Source organism: Carettochelys insculpta, chromosome 2 (genome assembly GCF_033958435.1).
Source record: "Carettochelys insculpta isolate YL-2023 chromosome 2, ASM3395843v1, whole genome shotgun sequence".
Classification (NCBI taxonomy): Eukaryota; Metazoa; Chordata; order Testudines; family Carettochelyidae; genus Carettochelys; species Carettochelys insculpta.
In genome coordinates, this window is record NC_134138.1 from 275986238 (window position 1) to 276008678 (window position 22441).

At 46.2% G+C, this 22441-nt stretch overlaps 1 protein-coding gene across 1 annotated transcript in view; it reads left to right on the forward strand.

Annotated features, from left to right (window-relative positions):
- Positions 1-5844: 5844 nt before the first annotated feature.
- CCDC12 (coiled-coil domain containing 12) overlaps positions 5845-22441 on the forward strand; it is a 77737-nt gene continuing 61140 nt past the window's right edge. The window contains exon 1 of the mRNA XM_074986350.1: positions 5845-6025. Within this exon, the coding sequence (XP_074842451.1) occupies positions 5897-6025 (129 nt within the window). The 5' untranslated portion in view covers positions 5845-5896. The remainder of the gene's footprint in view (positions 6026-22441) is intronic.

Below are 22441 nucleotides of genomic sequence, written 5' to 3' on the forward strand. Positions count from 1 at the left end.
GCGTAAAGAAATAAGAACATAAGAACATCCACACTGGGTCAGATCAAAAGTCCATCTAGCCCAGTGTCCTGTCTTCTGACAGAGGCCAGTGCCAGGTACCCCAGAGGGGGGTGAAGAAAACAGGGAATCACCAAAGTGATCCTTCACCTGCCATCCATGGCTTGAGTGATTAGCCTGCTAAACCCAGGATTGTGAGTTCAATCCTTGAGGAGGCAATGAAGGCAAATAGATGCCAAGGATGGTGCTTGGCCCTCCCAGGAGGGCAGAGGACTGGCCTAGATGACCTCCTGAGATCCCTTCCAGCTCTAGGAGGTGTGTATCCATTTCCAGCCTAGGACAGAGACACCATTCCCACCCATCCTGGCTAATAGCCCTTGATGCCTAACCACCATGAGTTTATCTAGTTCTTTCATTGAACCCTGTTAAAGTTCTTGTCTTCACAACCTCTTCTAGCAAGGGGTTCCACAGGCTGACCATGTGCTGCACAAAGAAAAACTTCCTTTTGTTATATACCCGCTACCCATTAATTCTGTTTGGTGACCCCCTAGTTCTTTTATTATAGGAACAAGTAAATAACTTTTCCTTATTCACTTTTTCCACGCCTGTCATGATTTTACAGATGTCTGTCATATCCCCCCTTTGTCTCCTTTTCAGTAAACTGAAAAGTCCCAGTCTTCTTAATTTTTCTCCATATGGTGCCTGTTCCAAACCCTTCACATTTTTGTTGCCCTTTTTCTGAACCTTTTCCAATGTCGATATATCTTTTTAGAGGTGAGCCGACTAAATCTGTATGCAATAGTCAAGATCTGGGTGTACCATGGATTTATACAGAGGTACGAAGATATTCTCTGCTTTATTCTCTCTCTCTTTTTCAGCACATTGCCTGGATGTTTTTAGAGAACTATCCACAATGACTCCAAGATCTCTCTCTTGAGTGGTTATAGCCAAATTCCCAAACACTAAAATCTAACTTGAGAGAAGTGTTCTCTGGTGGTCTGATTACAAGTCTGTGAGTAAGGAACCCCAGCGGGCTCACCCATCTGTGACAGTGACTCTTCACGTATGTAGTTGGGGGAGTCATTAACCGCTTCATGCCTCAGTTTTTCCATCTGTAAAATGGGAATTATACATTTTCCTGTTAACTTGAATTCTCTGCTCCCTTCCCCCACCCTGCTCACTGGATTGGGGCCTAAAGCATGTGAGAATTTCTCTTTGTCAGACATAAGCATCTCTCTGGGAACCTAGCCAGTTATGCTTCTGTTCATTCTGGTAGACAAGAAGTAAAAGCATCTGCCACCAGAGAAACGCAGAATTTGTAAACCTTGCTTTATCACCAGCAAGCAAGGTAGCTTGATGCATAGTTTCATATTAGGTCTGTAAACAGTGTCTGTGTAAGCTATTGAAGGAGGGCTTCTCTCCAGGTTTGAAGAATGTGTTGCACTGTGTTATCAGATGTTATTTCTAGTCCCAGGTGTCCTGTTTGATCTTTGTTCAGTGGACTGAGTTGTTAATGGTTCCCACACTGGTAACAAAAAAGCCAAGAAGCTTACCCTTTGTTGGCAGATTTCCTGGAAATATATTATCTTAAAGGCTAAATTAAGTTAGTGTAACATACTCACTTCTAAAATGTTCCTTATTTACTGATTTAATTTCACAGAACAACCATTTGGTTGGCCTCAGATGTCCACATCTTAGAAACCATTAGAATATTCGACACTAACTGCGCTAACAGAGCCCATTTCTTCTGCGCTGCTGGCCTTGCCAAGGGGCTGTATACCTTCGGTCAGTGAAACTACGTTCTGCTCCGTCACGCTGTTGAAATATTCGCTACCCTGGAGGGGAGGAGTAGCAGGTGCAGAAATTGCCTCCTTTGGCACAAACCCAACAGGAAGGTCCCTTTCACGAGGGGAATTCTTCTCTGGCTGTTTTTGCCCATGATAGTCACTCTCCATAGAAAGGCCAGGAACGAAAGGATCAGAGAGACTCTGCTGTCCTCTGATGGGTTAGGACCAGTGTTCCCTGTAAGCTGAGTGCTTGGGTGGCTACTTAGGAGAGATTCAGGTGCTGCCTGGCTGATTATCAGCTGACCCACAGCAACCCAGGGTGGGTGTTTCTATTGGCGGTGCACATCCATGCAGGCTTTGGTGCACATAACAAAATTTATTCTGCCCATGGAGGGAAGAAATTAGAGGGAACACTTGTTAGGACCCAGCTTGGCTCACAATCACCCTTCTAGTCCATATCCCTAAAGACAGTTGTACACAGGGCTAAGAGAGACATTGTGTAAAGGTTATTTTCTACTCATTCTTATACATTAGAGAAGACACCCAAGCCAATTACATTCATACCACCCTGCAATGTTCCCTCTCATTTTTTCCTTTCTTGTGAAGAATGAATTTTGTTATGCGCATCAAGGTATGTGCTCATGTGCACCACCAATAGAAATACACACTGCCAACTGTGGGCACTCTGCTGGGCTGCACTTGAATCTCTCCTGGGCTCTCAGCTTACAGGGAATCATGTCCTTCTTCTGTCGTATCAGCCTGATGTGGGACACTTCTCTTTTCCCATAGTAAGCTGCTGCACAGCCTCGTCATTAACTACGGCGTCCCACCCTGGGAGTGAGTGAAACGAATCCTACTCAGTGTCTTGTGTCTCCTTCCACACGGGCCAGACTCTCCTCCTCCCGGATAGGGAGGCGGAGGGGACAGGCGGAGTTTCTCAGTCACAGGAATGAGAGGTAGCATTCACAGAGCCAGGGATAGTAGCCTGCCAACCCTGCCAGCCGAGACTAACAGGGAAGGAGAGGGGAGGCCTGCTCCTGAAGGCACCAGACTTCTCCTGTCCCTGACTCCCCACGCCCCCCTGTCCTCTCCTATTACCCTCCCTTCCATTTCCCCACTAGGTGTATCCTCCTTCTCAGTCCCGTCACCTGTCTCCCATCCAGCTCCCCTCCCCCACTCTGCTCACTCCTCCTGCCCCAGCCCCTCTGCTCCCCTTCCCCACCTTAGTGCCTCTGGTCCCCTCGCCCCAGTGTGGGTCCTGCTTATCCGTTCCCTTCCCCCACCCTGCTCACCCCTCTATCCCTTTCCCCCACCCAGCCCCCGCTCCCCTCCCCCACCCTAGCCCCTCAACAAGCCCTCCCCCAACCTTCTCATCCCTTCTCTTCCTCCACCCTGCTCACCCCTCCCGCTCCAGCCCCTCTGCTCCCCTCCCACACCCTGCTCACCCCTCCAGCCACACTCCCTCTGCTCCTCTGCCCCATCCTAGCCCCTCTGCTCCCATCCTCCAGCCTTCTTAGCCCTTCTCTTCCTCAACCCTGTTAACCCTTCCCCTGCCCCTCTACTCCCCTTCTGCTGCCCTGCTCATCCCCTCCCCTGCTCACCCCTCCCTCATCCCAGCCCCTCTGCTCCCCTCCTCCAGCCTTCTTAGCCCTTCTCTTCCCCAACCCTGCTCACCCCTCTCCTGCCCCTCTGCTCCCCGCCCCCACGCTGCTCACCCCTCCCCCAGCCCTTCTACTCCCCTTCCCTCCCATGTTCATCGCATCCCTTCCCTACCCTCTGCTCACACCCCGCACCATGGTCCCCCCACCCTGCTCACCCTCCCCCACCCTGCTCATCCCTTCCCCCAGCCCCTGTGCTCCCCTCCCCCATGCTACTCACCCCGTCCTCCAGCCCTTCTACTCCCCTTCCCTCCCATGTTCATCCCATCCCTTCCCTACCCTCTGCTCACACCCCGCACCATGGTCCCCCCACCCTGCTCACCCTCCCCCACCCTGCTCATCCCTTCCCCCAGCCCCTGTGCTCCCCTCCCCCCATGCTACTCACCCCCTCCTCCAGCCCTTCTACTCCCCTGCCCTCCCATGTTCATCCCATCCCTTCCCTACCCTCTGCTCACACCCCGCACCATGGTCCTCCCCACCCTGCTCACCCTCCCCCACTCCAGCCCCTCTACTCCCCTCCCCCACCCTGCTCATCCCTTTCCGCAGCCCCTCTACTCCCCTCCTCCAGCCTTCTTAGCCCTTCTCTTCCCCAACCCTGTAAATCCTTCCCCTGCCCCTCTGCTCACAGAATCACAGGGCTGGAAGGGACCTCAGCAGGTCATCTAGTCCAGCCCCCTGCTTCAAGTAGGATCAACCCCCACTAAGTCATCCCAGCCAGGACCTTGTCCAGCCGGGACTTAAAAACTTCATGGGATGGAGAATCCACCACCTCTCTAGGCAACGCATTCCAATGCTTCACCACCTGCCTGGTGAACTAGTATTTCCTAATATCTAAACTACACCTCTCCCTCTTCAACTTCTGACCATTGCTCCTTGTTCTGCCATCTGACACCACTGAGAACATTTTCTCACCCTCCTTTTTAGAGCTCCCCTTCAGGAAGTTGAAGGTTGCTATTAAATCACCTCTCAGTCTTCTCTTCTGTAAACTAAACAAGCCCAAAACCCTCAGCCTATCCTCATAGGTCTTGTGCTCCAGACCCTTAATCATTTTTGTTGCCCTTCGCTGAACCTTCTCCAGCAAATCCACACCCTTTTTATGCTGGGGGGGGGGCCCAAAACTGGACACAATATTCCAGATGTGGCCTCACCAGTGCCGAATAAAGAGGAATAACTACTTCTCTAGATCTGCTCGAAATGCTCCTCCTAATGCACCCTCGTATGCCTTCTTGGCATTAGCCTTCTTGGCTACAAGGACACACTGTTTACTCATATCCAGACTTTTATCCACCATAACCCCTCGGTCCCTTTCCATTGTACTGCTGCTGAACCAGTCGGTCCCCAGCCTATACCAATGCTTGGGATTCTTCCACCCCAGGCGCAGGACTCTACACTTCTCCTTATTGAACCGCATCAGATTTCTTTTGGCCCAGTCCTCCAATTTATCCAGGTCCCTCTGGGTTCTCTTTCTACCCTCCAACCTATCTACCTCTCCCCCTAGTTTTGTGTCATCCACAAACTTGCTGAGGGTGCAACCCAGTCTCTCATCCAGGTCGTTAATAAAGATGTTGAACAACACCGGCCCCAGAACTGAGCCTTGCGGCACTCCGCTGGAAACAGACCGCCATCCAGATATTGAGCCATTGACCACTACCCGTTGGGCCCGACCATCAAGCCAGCTTTCTATCCATCTTATAGTCCAAGGATCCCATCCGGATTTCCTTAACTTAGGGATGAGAATGTTGTGGGAGACCGTATCAAAAGCCTTGCTGAAGTCAAGCTCCCCTCCCCCACCCCGATCACCCCTCCCCCAGCCCCTCTGCTCCCCTCCCATGTTCATCCCTTCCCTCCTCCCTGCTCACACCCCGCCCCCACCCCATCGCCTCTCTTCCCCTCCCCCACCCTGATCACACCTCCCCCAGCCCCTCTGCTCCCCTCCCATGTTCATCCCTTCCCTCCTCCCTGCTCACACCCCGCCCCCACCCCATCGCCTCTCTTCCCCTCCCCCACCCTGATCACACCTCCCCCAGCCCCTCTGCTCCCCTCCCATGTTCATCCCTTCCCTCCTCCCTGCTCACACCCCGCCCCCACCCCATCCCCTCTCTTCCCCTCCCCCACCCTGATCACCCCTCCCCCAGCCCCTCTGCTCCCCTCCCATGTTCATCCCTTCCCTCCTCCCTGCTCACACCCCGCCCCCACCCCATCGCCTCTCTTCCCCTCCCCCACCCTGATCACCCCTCCCCCAGCCCCTCTGCTCCCCTCCCATGTTCATCCCTTCCCTCCTCCCTGCTCACACCCCGCCCCCACCCCATCCCCTCTCTTCCCCTCCCCCACCTGGCTCCCGACTCAGAATTCCGGCTCCGATCGATGCACTCGGGGCTCCCCCTTGTCCTGGGGAGGCCGCTCGATTGGCCGGGGCTTTTCCCCCTGCGCGGGGCCTGCTGGGTGTCGGGCAAGATGGCGGCGCCCGTGACCAGCTCGGGCCCGGAGCCTGCGGCCGGTGCCGGCGTGGGGCGGCTGCAGGAGGAGGCGCTGCGGCGTAGAGAGCGGCTCAAGGCGCTGCGGAGCCGGACAGCGGCGCACAAGGTGAGTCGGCCGGGCTTGTGGGGGGGGGGGAGGGGTTAAGAGAGTGGTGGTGGCGGCGGCGGACCTGTGGGGGAGGGGAAGGAGCTGCGGGGTCTGTGGGGGGAGGGGATAAGGGGGAGGAATCTCTGTGGGGAATGGGCTGGGGTCTTTGTGGGGGAGGGGATTGGAGCTGGTGGGGTCTGGGGGATGGGCAGGGGTAGGACCTGGGGACCCCTGTGGGGGAGGGGGGAAAGAGTTGGGGTTTCTGTAGGGGAGGGGGTAGCAGCTGGGGACCCCTGTGGGGAAAGGGCAGGGGCAGGAATGGGGGGGGCTGTGGGGGAGGGGATAGGAGTGGGGGTGTCCTGGTGCTGGGGGAGGTCTGTGGGGAATGGGTGTGGACACGAGAGGGGCTCTGTGGGGGAATGGGTTGGAGGCAGACAGGAGGAGCTGGGCCAAGGGCCGGAGCTGTGAGTGTAGTGGGATTGGGGGAGCACCAGCAGCCACCGGGGGGTGGGAGACTTGGCAGCCACTGGTGTTAGGGGAGTGTCGATGAGTTTTTGGGTTGGGGTGCGAGTGTCCCCAGAGCAGTGGAGTTGTGGCAGGTGCGTGGGGCTGGAGAAGGTGATGTGAGAGGAGCAGAGGGAGGCAATTGTGCTCAGAATGCATGAGGGGGGCACAAATCAACTGGTGGAGAGCAGGGTGTTGGGAACTGTGTGTGTGGAAGCAAGAAACTTGCAGGGGAGCATCTGGGGAATGGCAGGAAGGCCTTGTGCCTCATTGAGACCTGCCCTTGGTTGTCTGCCAACTGGTAATCTGCTGATTTTGCTCCTGATCTGTAATTGGATTTCTGTGGGTAATCATCTTTCTCTGTGTAGGGTCCCCATAATCTTCATAAAAACTGGATAATGGTTGCAAGGGGGTCTTTTATGTAGGTTCAATTGCTGAATCAGGGTGTTACTCTCCGACTTTCTTTTTCATTATTGTTGCTTCATCATGCTAGTGTATTAGCCTTTGTTGAGTAACCATGTAAGCTTGCTGATGTTAACTTTTCCTTTTTCTCCCTACTCTTCTCCTCTTGTGCTTGGTTACGGTCTTCTCATTTGCCTTGTGTCATTTTAGATTGTAAGTGCTTCAGGATCATGTCTGCTGTCAGTATTAGACAGCACCTAACACCTTTAGTTTTGGTGGTGTTAAAACGATAAATAAGTCACTAAATGAAGTGTACAAGTGTGAATCAATTGAGTATAAACTGGGTTTAGTACTGTCATATTCGAATATTTTGTATTTTATAGTAGTTTCTGACTTATAGAAGGATACACATCTCAATTTTCAAAGTAGTCTGTCTGGAAGATGTTATGTGCTTGGTATTCATGGAAAAACTGAGGTGCAATGTGTATGATTTGCTCAGACTGTGCCTTTGTCAGTATCAGGCTCGGGATTATGACTTGGGAGTTCCATGGCTCTCAGTCCTGTGTTTATTGCTGTCAGCTTGGTTTTCTAACTTGGAGTTTGATGATGGTAAATTTACAGTGATAAAAGGTAGAATACTCTAGATCAGGTGTACAGAAACATCTAGCCTGAGGGCAGTAAATGAAAGAATGGGTTGGGTGACTGGGACAGAGTCCGTTGGAGGAGGAGGAAAGGTGGGCATGAGTTCTGTGGAGAGGAGAGAAGTTGCTCAGCAATCACTGGGGAGAGGGCATTGAATGAATGGCTTGATCTTTCATCAGTAGAGAACCTGAACTCTGTGTGTATGTGTAAAATAGACAGAGTTGCCACCTCATGGTTTTTGTACTTCCGTGAACACCATTTAGTTCATTGTCATATTACTAGTTTCTTTGTGACTCTATAGTACCGTAAGCAGGCTTATTGCTGTACAGTGTGCCAAATGGATAATAAGCCTCAACTGCAGAAATCAGCCTAAAATCAACAGCAGGTACACAACAGAAAATAGCATATAGTTAACAAACTTGGAATCTTACCTTATAAACTCCTTGGAATAGGAACTGCCTCTGTGTATATAGTACCTAGCAGAATGGGTTTTTGGTTCGTGACTCCATCCTCTAGGCCTGTGCTATTGCTATAATTCCTTTTCTGTTTTCTTTTGCCTTCAGCATCTGAGGAAGTGAGTTGTAGGGGGCTCTGCAGATGTATTTCTGAGTAAATGGAGATGGTATAAAACTGGCAAAAGTTTAAATAGCCTTTTATCTGATGCCCAACTGAAGTCAGTATGAGGGGACAACATGGGAACAGTGCTTTCTTCAGAACAAACTTCCCCCCTTTGTTTCTTTGTGGAAGAAGAAATGCTGTTGTAATGTTTGATGTGGTCTTGCACATTTTTCTGCAGGCTTAAGATACTGAAATATCTTTGAAAGAGGTTGCTTGTATAACTGTCACTTAGCTGATGTTTTTGGTGCCACATCCAATTGAGAGGAAAGCAGCACCGGTTTTTCTGATGCCAGCTTTGGTAACGCTCACATAATGATGCATGGGAAAAGCAGGGGTAGTTATTTCCTAAGTAACTGAGTGTATGTCATATCATACCTGTAAAAGCAAGCCTCTCCCAAAGGGTGAACATGAGCGAACACTTGAGGTGCAGTTTAGCACTTAGTCATTCTGCACAGCAGTGGGGTGGAAGAATCTGGTATTTCGTGCATTATATGTGGAAGTGTAGAGCTGCATATTAAATAATAGAAGCAAGAGCTGCATTCATACTGTAATTGCATCATAATTTTCTCAACTTGCTTAAAGCTTATTAATACACTAAGTTTTCTCTTATAGTATCATGTAGTCCAGCCCACTGTTCCTTTCACGTATATTATCTTTTTATTAAGCAGCTGAAAATCAAATAATGAATCAGAATGCTGATTTTTGCCTTTTGGTAAGTTTATTATTGCTAAAGTGTAAAGTTAGGCTCATTTTAAAGTTAAATACTACATGCCTGGCAGTGTTCTCTCTCTTTTTTTCAATCGATTTGCAGAATAAGTTGTGTTTGCACAGAGGCACATGCAGAGGTGCACCACCAGTAGGAGTACATGCTAATGGCTGTTGGTGCTTTGCTAAACAGCTGAGTAGCATTTGAATCCCTTTTGGGCAACCATCCAAGACCTCATCTTAGAGGGAACGCCGATGCTTGGCTGTTTTTAGTGGCCATCACTTAGCTACTAAGTGCAACATCACTATCTGCTTATAAATCATGGAACATAATTAGAGAATTTGCCCTCTTTGATTTATTTTAAGTGTTTAGGTACATCATTACCCAACTTTTAGTGACTCCTAGCTTGCTTATGCTGTGATGCTTCCACTATTTAAACACATGCTGAATGGCATGCACCCCAGCAAGCTCATTGTCATTGGGACTACTTGTATGTAAGTGTTTGCAAAATCGGCACTGTAAAGCATAAGCCTCAATATCATTCATTTGCAGTAAATGAGAAGAAGATGAAGGATAATTGTATCAAAAGTTTCCTAGCTGTCAGGGCTGTCAAACACTGGAATAAATTGCCTAGGGAAGTTGTGGAATCTCCATCTCTGAAGATATTTAAGAACAGGTTAGATAAACGGCTTTCAGGGATGGTCTAGACAGTACTTGGTCCTGCCATGAGGGCAGGGGGCTGGACTCGATGACCTCTCGAGGTCCCTTCCAGTCCTAGCTCTCTATGATTCCCCACTGAACATTGAAAACTGGCTTGCTCTGTGGGCCTCAGTTGACTCGTGGATCTCACTGTTGCGGTTCCTAATTTAGTATGTTGTTGGGGAGCTGTTCCCGCATAAAGAATGTAAGATTAGATTCAGAGTGCTGTTGGGGGCAGTGAAAGCTCTTTTACAATCAACTCCAAACAGAATGTGGCCACACTTGTGTGGAATCAGCATTAAATTTTTTTGGATTGGTCTTCCTCAGTAATTTAGGAGCACAGGCTCTTTTGATTACCAGTGAGACTTGTAAATCAAAATACCACTAAGTGCTCGAAAATTCTACCTATAAGTCACGGAAAATCTTATTTCCAGGTACCACCACTTCCCATTAAGTTGATTAAATTTGCAAACTGTTAACTTCATCTCCTTTTCTGCTGCAAATGTTTGTTTAAGAGATCATATGTAGTGAGAGGTTGTAGCTGTTTTGGTCCCAGCATATTAGAGACAAGGTGGGTGATGCAATCTCTTTTATTGGACCAGAATCAGAGATTCCCAACCAATGGGTCAGGACCCAAACATGGATTGCCATTGGATTTTCTAAGAGTCACTGTCTAGGCAGCTCCAGGCCACATGTGGCTCTTCAAGGAGCCTTTGCAGCTCCTGGTGCTGCCGCCACTTACTCCTCCAGCTCCCAGGCCCAGTCCTGATGCGCTGAAACGGAATTCAGTTTAATTATTTTGACATCCAGCAGGAGGGATCCAGCCATTAAACCAATTAAATTGAGTCCCATTTCAGTGCAGCAGGGCAGGGAACTGCCCATTCTGCAGATGGGGAAAGAAAGTAAGAGGGCTGGGGGGAGCCGTGCCGAGGAGGTGGTGGTGGCCCGGCGAAGGAGCGGCAGAGACAGTGCCCGGAGGTTGTCTTAGGTAGGTGGTGGGGGGCATTTTGGGACTGAGAGGGGTTTAAGCGGGGGGCATGGGAGAGTCCATTTTTCCCAGGGGAGAATGTTCTCCTGACCCCCGTTTTGAATTGCCTTGGGTCACCAAGTCTTACTGAATTATTAGAATGGGTCCCCACTTCCAAAAGGTTGGGAACCAGTGGACCAGATTCTGTTGGTGAGAGAGACAAGCTTTCCAGCTGACACGGTGCTTTTCTACAGGGGCTGGGAAATGGTACGTATCAGGGAACATCTACACTACACAGCTGTGTCGCTAAAAGTAGTGCATGTGAACGCTTCTTGTCACTTGCACTGACCAAATACTTCTACTCCCCCACTTGTGGGTGTTTCTTTGTCAGCAGAAGAGCGTTCATTTGTACGAGCACTTGCCACCAGAAGACCTTGTTGTTCATGGGGTGGATGGTGGGGGTTAAACACCCATGAATATAGGCGATGTTTACACTCTAGGGTTTTTTTTTTTTTGACATTACTTTTCGATGTTCTAATGTGTGCATAAGTAATGTTGGAAAATTGCATTCACACAGTCACAGCATTGCGAAAGGAGCCTAGAGATGAGCCATTGGTAACCGTGCTTTGTTCACACACATTCCTTTTTGACCTTGAAGGGGTTGGCAAAAGTTGTTGGTAAAGCTGGAGTAATAATCTTGAGGGAAAAGCCCTCTTATCTTAAATCAATAAATGGAGACACACACCTCATAGAGCTGGATGGGGCCTTGGCAGGGCCAAGTACACACTCACCCCACACAACTTTTTTTTTTTTTTATTTTAAATTTATTTGTCCTAGATCTCTAAATGGCCCTCTCAAGGATTGAACTCTCAACCCTGAGTTTAACAGGCTCATGCTCATACCACTGAGCTATCCCTCCTTCAAATACTTAAATTATCTTGCTTGGTTGTGTGAACGCTTTGGGCTCTTTTTTTTTTTTTTCCCGGAAAAGGGTTTTCCATAACCCCTTCCTCCCATTGTAGACAAGCCCCTAGCCTCAGAGCTAAATAAAATGCAAGGTAAAACAGACGGTTTAATGCAAGTGTTTAACATATTTTTCAAAGGACCATTCCAGGTGAAATAGCCTGCTAACACCCCTCCAAACACCTCAGGAGTGGGGGGGAAAAAAGGGGGATGGGTGAAAGGCAGTTTGGGGAGTAGTTTCTGGTGGATTATAGATTGTTTGGGGTTTTTGTGTTTTTTCTCCTATGGGCCCTTTTCATCTCGAGAGACCGTGGTTAGCCGCGGCGGTGAGGATGCATGGGCAGTGTTTGCGTCTGCAGCTTCTCTCATGGCTTATCCATCCAAACCTGAATTTGCACACCCAATTGCAATAACCCATGTTGGTCTGTTTCCAAATTCTTGAGTCCCAGAGTTAATAAGTAATAAATTAAGTGTGTCTATTCAGTCCATGATTTTTGATATCTAATGAAGTTATGAATTTAAGCTTCCAGGCTTGTGTTTTGAAGGCATGGTGCAGTATTGCTTTTGAGGAGAAGGACTGAGTGGTCATCGGTAGAGTGATTGTTTTGTGAAAAATTGTTCACCCACAGGTGTAAGAGTGTTTTTGTCATTTATAATTTTTTGCATGGGAATTTGTCTGAGAGCATAGTGATTGTCTGGTTTCATCCACACAGATGCTGTTGGGGCACTGAGTGCACTGTTGAGGTATACCACATGTGATGAGTATCAGAGAGGTAGCCATGTTAGTCTGTATCTTCGAGAACAACAAGAAGTCCTGTGGCACCTTATAGACTAACAGATATTTTGGAGCATAAGTTATTGTGGGCAAGGACCCGCTTCATTAGATGTACCATGTGAGAGGCATGTTTAGGACCCAGGGATAGAGCCTTGTAAATCTGTAGCTATCCGCTTGGTGTCTGCAGCAATTTTGTGGATATGGATGCAGACACAAATTTTGTATCTAGAATCCTGCAAATCCATGGAAGTCTGCTTTGTATCTGGGGGTATCCACATCCATAGATGTCGATCTGTAGCTCATGTTTACAGATACAGATGCGGCTGCAGGTACAAATTTTACATCCTTGCAGGGCCTTGCACAAGGATGTTGATCATCACAGCAATGGCGATTTGTCTGCGTGTTTTGAATCATCTGTTCTGGCTGAGTTTGGTGCTCTTGTGAGTTGGTGTGTTCTTCTGATCTGTGGGGAGCTTGCTTCTGATGATGAGCTTGGAGAGGTTGGGGGGTGTTATTTGAAGGCTGGAAGAAGGAGTTTAGGAAAGGTTTCTTCTAGGATGTGGTTCCAGTGAAGTGTAGGTTGCAGTTGCTTGAGGATATCTTACGTAGATGCCAGTGAAGGATGGTAAATCACAAGTAGGGGTGTGTGGTTGAAGGTGGTCTTATGTCCACATTGCGAGAGGTTCTCTCAGGGCATTTGGGTGACCCGTTCCATGATGCAGTCTGCCTCTCTGTTGGAATGTCTTTGTTTGGTGAAGGAAGTTTTAAGTGTCTAAGGTGTACATGGCCTGGACTTTCTCCTCAGAGCATAGTCTATGGAATACGAGAGCCTGGCTGTTTTCTTGGTGTGTTTGTGTGGTTATGAGAGCTATCTGGGTAGGTCTGTTGATGCAGGATTTCTTGTTTATAGGTGCCTGTAGCGTTCCGTTGTTGAGGCTGATCACTCTGTTCAAGAAGTTAATAATAGTATGGGAGTGTTTTAGAGAGAGTTTAACTGATAAATTGTAGTTGTTGAAGTTGTGACGAAAACCTACAAGGGAGCTTTAGTTGTCTGTCCGGAGGATGAAAGTATCCTTTGTGTCTTCCCGGTATATCATTGGTTAGTGGAGCATTTATCCAGAAAGTCTTCCTCCAGGTGGCCCAAAAGCAGGTTGTCATACTGGGGAGCCATCCTAGTACCATGTTGGTTCCCATGGATTGGACACAGCATTTGTTGTTGAATGTACAATTGTAATGGGAGAGGATGAAATGAGTGAGTTTAGCCATGCCTCTGTGGTGGGGATATCTGAGGACTGCCCATTATTAGAGCCCTGGGCAGTTACAAAATTTGCATCTGCATTGATATCTGCAGATGCATATAAAATGCATGTCCCTGGATTTACAGGGCTGTACTCATTATCTTGTAAATATTTGAGTCAGGGAACACTGCTGTCATTGTGAAGGAGAAATCCACAGGGGCAAGGATGATGTCTTAAGAGAGTGGGTCTTGAGAAACCACCTTATGTATACATCTGTATCTGTCTGTTTTAGGATTTTGACATTCTGCCCTTCACTGGAGTCCTTTTCTTTATGAAACTTAATGTTCAGAACCAGAAAAAAGTCATGCAATATTAATCTTCAAAAGGGATACTTTATGGTAATCTATTGTGGTGCATCTGTAAATAAATGAAAACAGTATATATTCAAACATACATTCCTAGGAAGTTTTGAGACCTTAAAGTAGTCTAAACAGGGATTTTTCAAATCTGTCTGCCATGCACTATTTTGAAAACCGAGCATGTAAAGCAGGGAAAACCAAGTTTTCCTTAGTTGCTGTTGGATACCACAAATGTCACAATGCATGGTCCAAATCATTAGTTTCACTGCAGGGAGGCATTTTGATTTTAATTAAAAGAACATAGTGAAGTATTCTGTAGTTCTTTCATCATTGCTAACACTATAGAGAAGATGTGGATCTGTGAATTATCTGTATAAGAGAATCAAGTAATCTGTTTTCTTTTTCTTGTATGCTAAGCCCTTTTCACACCATCAGTCACTCAGTAGTATTTTTAGAAGCATATTTTTGAACAGGGCCGTTGTTTCAAACCTGGGGTTTGTTTTTTCATGTCTAACGTTGAAACAATTTTGTGTGTAACCTTTAGGTGTTGAAATGAGGGAGGAAATGTTCATTGGCTGTTGGTGGTGTGATAAAGTCTGCAGCTTATCCTTGCTAGAGGAGGAAGCTGTGACTGCATTGTTAATTCAGCCTACTTCAGAGAAGGAGGACATTTATTAACAAAAATTGAGCATTAAAATCAAGCATAGAAAATTGTGAGGTCTTACTGTACATTGAAGTACTGAGCATTTGCATCTGATTCCTATTCGTTGGTTCCTTCTAAAAGAAGAGAGGGTTGAAATAAGAGAGCAAAAGCTTTACTGGGATAGAGATCAGACTCTCCATACAAATATACAGAAACAAGACATGTGCAGTGCAAATACTAAGCAAAAAAGTAGTAAATTGTTTTTAAAAGGATGCTGTTAACTTGTAAGCTGATCAGGTTAAAACTAAGTTAAAACCAATTGTAGGTTGTGCACCTCTCCTGTTTCTCTTGCCAGCCTTTGTGGTTTTGCATATTTTTCCATTTTCTAAACTGAATTAGTCTCTGCCGTTGCTGTTTGAAAGACCCACACAAAAGGGAATATGACTATATGGGGAAGGACTAAAAATGACTAGATACATTGCTCCTTTGTGCACAAAGTAAATAAATAGGGGATTATTATTCAGTAGTCTGTCAACTTATAATAGTTTTGGGTGTTTCTTTCATAACAGTAAAGTTTTAGACTGAAGTGGTTGGTTTTGATCTTTACGTACTTGTTTCTTTGCCTTCGAATCACATCTAGGTTTTTTGTATGTTGAGTATTCCACGTAGGAAGACAGAGTCAAACTAGGCCAAAGAAGCAGTGGGGCTTTCATCACTTCCTTTGGGAGACAGATGTAGTATAGAGGGTAGGAAAACCAAAGAGAGGCAGGTTCACACCCTCATTTGCTACTGTTGGCCAAACTGAAGCTGAGAGGTTAAATCACCTGCCTGTGGTCATGTGACAAGTCCATGGAGAACTGAGAAGTCTCTGGCTTCAAGCCCACACCTCTCCAAGGTGGCTGTCTAATTTCCATCTGTATGGCACTAGGTGACCACATTTCTGTTCTTATTTCTTGCGATCTGGGTTTTTTCATGCTCTTGGCTTTGTTTTTTTGGTTGAGGTGAGTATGGACTAGAACTAGTTTTGATACAATTAGACGCTAATGGCAAATAAATGTGGCTAGCACTTTTCCTGAGTTGTTGCTTTTTGCAGTGAGATGCGCTTCACTGCGTTTATGCAAGCATGGAATCTGACGCAATGGCATCCGGAGGCAAATCTTTGAAAACTCTGCTGCAAACTCATTTGGACTTCTTCCCTCTCCCCAGTGTAAAAAACATTGTAATATAATAAAATCCTGGGGAGATCCCTTATTTATCTTGTAAATAAGGATTACTTTTCACATGGGAAACCAGCAATAAGCTTATGGGTTCTGATTTTTGTGATGCTCATTATCTTGACTTGACTTTGCATTGCCATGGTAATGGGCAAGAGGACTTTTACATAGTTTTTCCTTTTTTCCATCTGTACCCATAAAAAAGATTAACTGCTCCTTTTCAACACAAACTGGTGGGCTAAAACCTTGACTCCGTTTATCTGCCGCTTAGTGGTCCCAGCTGTGCAGTCTCTTCTTTCTTCCATGAGTTTTTGACTGGGCTCCATGGTCATAGATGACTGACACGAGGTATCTTTTCATCTGTAACTGGTCATATGCTCACTGTGAATAGATACAAGCTCCAGAGGGTAGTGCAAAGACAGACAAGTTATGATATTAATACTAAACATGGGGGTGGGGAGAAGAGTGTGAGCATTCTCCTTTGGTATACAGCCTTCATCCCTTTGTTTCAAATGAAACTTTTGGGTATCACCTGCCTCCAGCTCATGAGAAATTTGTGTTCAGTTTGTTTAAATAACCCCCAGTGGGAAAATCTGAACATCTTTTTTTTCCGCTGGATTTGAACAAGTATCTGTTGGTTTTGAAGAAAGTTAGCAATGAGCGTGGAGGAGGCATCAATGTGGTCTTGATCTCTGGCTCTTAGTCACCTGAAGTTGACTCACCTAAATTAGCTTGCTGTCTGTTGGAGAATAATATGGCTAAAACTTAATCTGAGCCCCTTCCTCCCACGCGTTTATTTGAGTCGCCTTTTCTAATACCTTTTTTGAAACTTGAGAATATGTTGCCTTCAGATTTGGTAGTGTTCCACTCTGCAGCCCACTATCTCTCTTTAATGGGTCTTGAAACTTATTTTCTTTAAGATCTTAGTTCTAAATACAGCCAACGCACATCATTCTGGCATTTGAAATGTCTCGCAGTGTGAACCTTTAAGTTTCCATATGCTCTGAAAGTGATATCAAAAATTGGGAATCAAAACCGCTTATCCCAAGTGGTGAATGGATTTAGGAATCTTAGAATGGGTGATCCATAGAAAAGTTTCCCACCTCGGATAGAGTGGTATGAAAGATACCGCAAGGGGGAAGAATAACACATCTAAGGGGTGTAATGAAATGACCACAGAGAAATCCCATAGGAATAACATGAGAAGTCTAACATCAGTGACCAAATCTGAGAAGCACCACTTTGTGATGGGTCACAGTGGAAGGGACAAACTGGAATAGGAGGTTACATTCTCAGAAGTATGAGATGTTTTTTATTTGCTGCTGTAACACAAATGACACCTGTCTAAGCCGGCTTTTGCAGCAGTTAAGGTATCTTATGTGTCTGGTTCTTTTGTTTTATCTACCATAGCTGCTGTTCCAAATGTATTTTTTTCTTGCAACTCCTGTGTGATGCATTATCCTTGTGGTATAGATGCGGGAAATGAGACTGGGAGACCCAAAGAGGAGAAAGTCCAACAAGAAGTCTGTGGCAGAGCTGGTAGTAAAACTGGGACCTCCTGAGTCCTTATCAGTGCTTGACCACCAGACTTTCCTTTTTCTAATAAGATTTTCTCTTGTTAAATACATCTTGTCTGAGTAAACTGTGGATGGTTTGAGGCTGTCTGGGCATTTCATGTTTGCTGTCTCAGAGGTGAAACATCTGTCAGCCTGTAAGAAATGGTAGAGAAATAAGGTTGTTTAATGTCAGCCCTCACACCGTACAGGCTAAGGACTCCTTTGCAGAAATGTCACATTCATGGTCGTCTTCCTCATGCATGCAGGATGTATTCAGTGACCAGAGACTACAGCTGACTTTAAGGATGACTTTAAGGTTACAGGGGTGTGACAAAGGCCGCGTCTACATGTGCACACTACTTCGAAGTAGCGGCGCCAACTTCGAAATAGCGCCCGTCACGGCTACCCATGTTGGGCACTATTTCGAAGTTGAAATCGACGTTAGGCGTCGAGACGTCGAAGTCGCTAACCCCATGAGGGGATGGGAATAGCGCCCTACTTCGAAGTTGAACGTCAAAGTAGGGCATGTGTAGACGATCTGCGTCCCGCAACATCGAAATAGCGGGGTCCACCATGGCAGCCATCAGCTGAGGGGTTGAGAGACGCTCTCTCTCCAGCCCCTGCGGGGCTCTATGGTCACCGTGTGCAGCAGCCCTTAGCCCAGGGCTTCTGGCTGCTGCTGCTGCAGCTGGGGATCCATGCTGCATGCACAGGGTCTGCAACCAGTTGTCGGCTCTGTGGATCTTGTGTTGTTTAGTGCAACTGTGTCTGGGAGGGGCCCTTTAAGGGAGCGGCTTGCTGTTGAGTCTGCCCTGTGACCCTGTCTGCAGCTGTGCCTGGCACCCTTATTTCGATGTGTGCTACTCTGGCGTGTAGACGTTCCCTCGCAGCGCCTATTTCGATGTGGTGCTGCCCAACGTCGAAGTTGAACATCGACGTTGCCAGCCCCGGAGGACGTGTAGACGTTGTTCATCGAAATAGACTATTTCGATGTAGCCTGCACGTGTAGACGTAGCCAAAGAGGGAGAAGGGGAGGGATAATAGCAAGAAAAAATCTTCAGGACAGTTCAGTATTTTAAGTATTTAAAAGAGGTGTGTTGCTTTGGTATCTAATCACCTCTCCCTGGCTGTGGAATTCTCTTCCAAGAGAATGGTGGAAGCCCAGTTATTTGACCAGCCTAGTTTTAAACATACAGTAAAAGCTGGGTTATCCAGAATTTACATAACTGGCAAGCTCAATTAACTGGCACTTGCTCCGGCGAAGCAGGGCTGGTTGCCCTGAGACCTGGGCAGTTGGCTGCCCTACCATGGTCTGTGGCCATGGGGCCAGTTGTGCAGCTGGTGCCAGCAGCAGTGGGGCCAGGGCTGATGGCCCAGACAGGGCTATGTGCCTGGCTTTCTGGCCAATGGCAGTGGGACCGGGGGCCAGCTGTCTGCAGGGCCAGCTGCCTGCTTGGGACTGCGATCTTGGGGCTGGCTGCCTGGGTGGGGTGCTGGCTATTGTCCCGCAGCAGCGGAGTCAAGGCCAGCTGCCTGGCCAGGGCTGCAGTTGATGGCCATGGAGCCCGATGTTTGGTTGGAGGTAGTGGCAGCAGAGCCAGAAGAGTGAGGCCAGTGGCCCTGCTCCAAAATCCATTACTTTTGATTATCCAGCATCCCCAGTTCCCTGGGGGTGACAGATAATACAGCTTCTACTGTATCATGACAGTAGCTAATAGTGAAAAAAGGAACAATTCTGCACTGGCAGCATGAAGACTAGGTAACCTATGAGTCCTTTCCATCTCCAGCATCCGATTCAGTTTTCAATTGAGTGGGTGTGAGGGGATATAAAACAAAATATTCATAATATTGTAAGTCTTGAGAAATGTGATCTTGTGAGCTATGCATGTAAGCCAGGAATTGTTGGGTTCAGATTCCAGCTCTGGCTTGTCGCATGGCCTTATGCAAACTGCCCAGCTCCAGTTTCCCCATCTGTAAAACAGAGATGAGAATGTGTTTTTTCCCCAGTTACTGAGGGTATAGTTGTTTGGAAAATGCTGTGTAAATGCTATGTATTGCTGACACAACAGAATAGTGTGTTATAAATAAATACTTCTTGGGCAGGGATGTTCCAAATATAGCTTTTTCTTATTTGTGCACCAAGATTGCTCCCATCCAGCCCTCTTAGAGCCAGCGGCAAACTGTTGTTATAGAGCTGTCTGAATTCTGGAGTGCATATTGTGTACAGCAAACAAACACCATGTGCAGAACCTGTTCAAGGCAGAAGAAGCTGGTTTACTGGGTGGGGAAATCTCCCAGCTGCAGTCCAGGAGGAGTTGATGCTAGTGTCGCAGTCGGAGATTTGATATAAAAGTGGGTAGATGGTAGCAGGAACTTTTGTGCCTTTTGTCAGCTACTCTTACCCATGGTGATGGGCATGGTGGTACAGCCAGTGGAACCAAATTCCCAGCTCTGTGCAAGTAATGCAAGAATGCGAGAGAACACGTGGTAGAAACATGATCCTAGCACCTAACCGTCAAGGTGCTGTCTTGTTTTTGTCTAGAAAATATTAAACAGTAAAGTGATGCAGGAGGTTTCCAGGTGCTGTGACAGCTGCCAGCTGTGATCTCTTTCTGTAGCCACTTTATTCTGTCTCGCTCACTGCAGTTCTAAACAGGCAGCAAATCAGTAGTTGAAAACTCTAACTAAACCAACCGAAGCTCTGACCTGGGATCTCTCTCCATTGAAGAGAAGGGCATAGCCTGGTTACTGGCAGTGTGCCTTCTTCAAATGTGTTTTTCTCCTCAGTTTTATTTTAGAAAGAGGATTGTAGCAGCAGCTTGTGTTCCTGAAAGCAGAGAACAAAGTGACTGAGAAAATAGTTGCTGTGGTAACAACACAGCATAGTAAAGTTGAATTACATGGAGACAAAAATGTACACTTCAGGGCTAGCCAAAGCTCTTTCTATTTCGGCTTTATTAAGAAAATAATATGCTCTTCCTGCAAAGCTTAAGTGTTTAGATGTGGAACCTGCAGACAAAATTATTTCACCAGCAATGTACAACTGGATAATTTGCAGTGAAAAATGGTTAGTCATCTAATCTATGTAGAAATATTACTTAGCTGTTCTATCCTGCTTGTCAATTTAGATACTGCTATTTGCAGGCATAGTGTTTATAGTAGTTAATCCTTTCAAGACTCAGCACGTCTCCCAAAGCATTCCTTTGACAGTTAAGCAAAGGTCCATAGTCTCAGAAACTAGCAGTTCTTTAGCACCTTAAAGACTAATAAACTAACAAATTTAACAAATAAATGTATTAGTCTTTTAGGTGCTACAGGCTAACTTGGCTACTCTCCGAGACCATATCCCAAGAGTTCAAACACAGCACAAGCTGCCTAAAGAGCTAACATACAAATTAAAAAAGAACTACTCTAAGTAAATGATATTTTGCATGTCTGTGGTTCCTTTGAGCTAAAGCTTTTAAAGCGCTTTGTAAATACTAATTTCATTACATCCCTGTGATGTAAGTAAGTTGCAATCCCATTTATAGATTCTTCAAAAACAAGATCTGATGAAGCGGGTCTTTGCCCATGAAAGCTTATGCTGCAAAATATCTGTTAGTCTATAAGGAGCCACAGGACTTCTTGTTGCATTTATAGATTGGTAGTCAAACTATTGTATACTTTTCAGGGGTCTGTTTTGTCCATTTTTCACCTCACCTAAAACCGACTTGCTTAGAAAATCAATTCTAAAAATGCTAAAGTGTTACAGCACATTAGTACCGAAAAAATGTTCATATTCTTATTTTTACCATACCATGATGAAATAAAACAGTTGAAACATAATTACTTCACTTACTTTTCAGTGTTCAGCATATAAAGTGGTATCAGCAAGTTGTGTGAAGTTTGAGTTTGTACTGACTTGCCAAGTGCTTTTTATGTAGCCTGTTGTAAAACAAGGCCGATATCTAGAAGAGTGAGCAGTGAGATCTTTTAAGCCTATTGATGGCAACTGGTACACTGATACAGAGAACGGCATGCGATGGAATTAATGTGAATGAACAAACACAGACCCAGAGTCCCCTGATTCTCGGTGGTGGGTTTTACAAGTCTTTTAAGCGTTTGAAATTGAAGCTTGATGACAAAAGTCTCTTCTTTGCTATAACTGTACTGTTGCTTTTATTGCTTCACGGTAAGGTTCTGCCAAAAATCCATAATATTTTCCTATTATGTTCTTCTGTTGCATTTTATAGGGTAGCCTACTAATACACTACCAACAGTGCTCTTAATCTGACAATCTCAAGTACTTTATACAAATTTAGCTTTCATCTTCCCCACTCCCTTAGCCTGGTGCATTGTCAATATTTGACAGAGGAGGAGACAGAGATGCAGCCGCTAAATGAGTTCCCCAAAGTCAAACAATGTGTTTGTGGTGAAGCTCCTTTCTTTGAGTCCCATGCTTGGACCACTAGCCAGCACCTCTGTATCAACAGAGAAAACGTTCTCCTTCTGAATAAGGTTGATCTGTGCCTAGCTACCAACAAACAAGAATTGCACAGAAGGGATTGAATCCTTATCCAGAGAAAACAAAACAGCAGTCACGTAGCACTTTAAAGGCTAACAAAATGATTCATTAGGTGATGAGCTTTTGTGGGACAGACCCACTTCTTCAGATCTTTAGAACTTCCACGGGTTCTAGTCCAGGGGTCCGCAACCTGCAGCTCTGGAGCTGCGTGTGGCTCTTTAAGGACTTCTTTATGGCTTCTGATGCTGTAAGTGCAAAGTGAAGAACAAATCTCCCTTGATTGTTTTTGATAAATGGTGAACATCTAAAAGCCCCAAAATGAACAACTCAGATCTCAACAGCAAACAATATGTGATCTCTAAACATTGGATAACTCCCCCTAGCATCCTCCAGAGAGAGAGACCGTTTGGGAGTGAAAGTCAGGAAGACAGTAGCACACACACACGTAAAGTGTGAGGAAATAGAATATGTGAAAAGCTTGTGAATGTCCTGCAGTAAGCAAGAATCGCGTTACAAATCATTGTGCGTGCGCTGTTCTTAACATAGGAGTTAAAGTGCGGTTTGACAATATTTTTAAAGAACCATCTCATATTCACATGCACTGCGGCTCTTGAAGTATTGAGTTTTTTACCGAATTGGAAAAA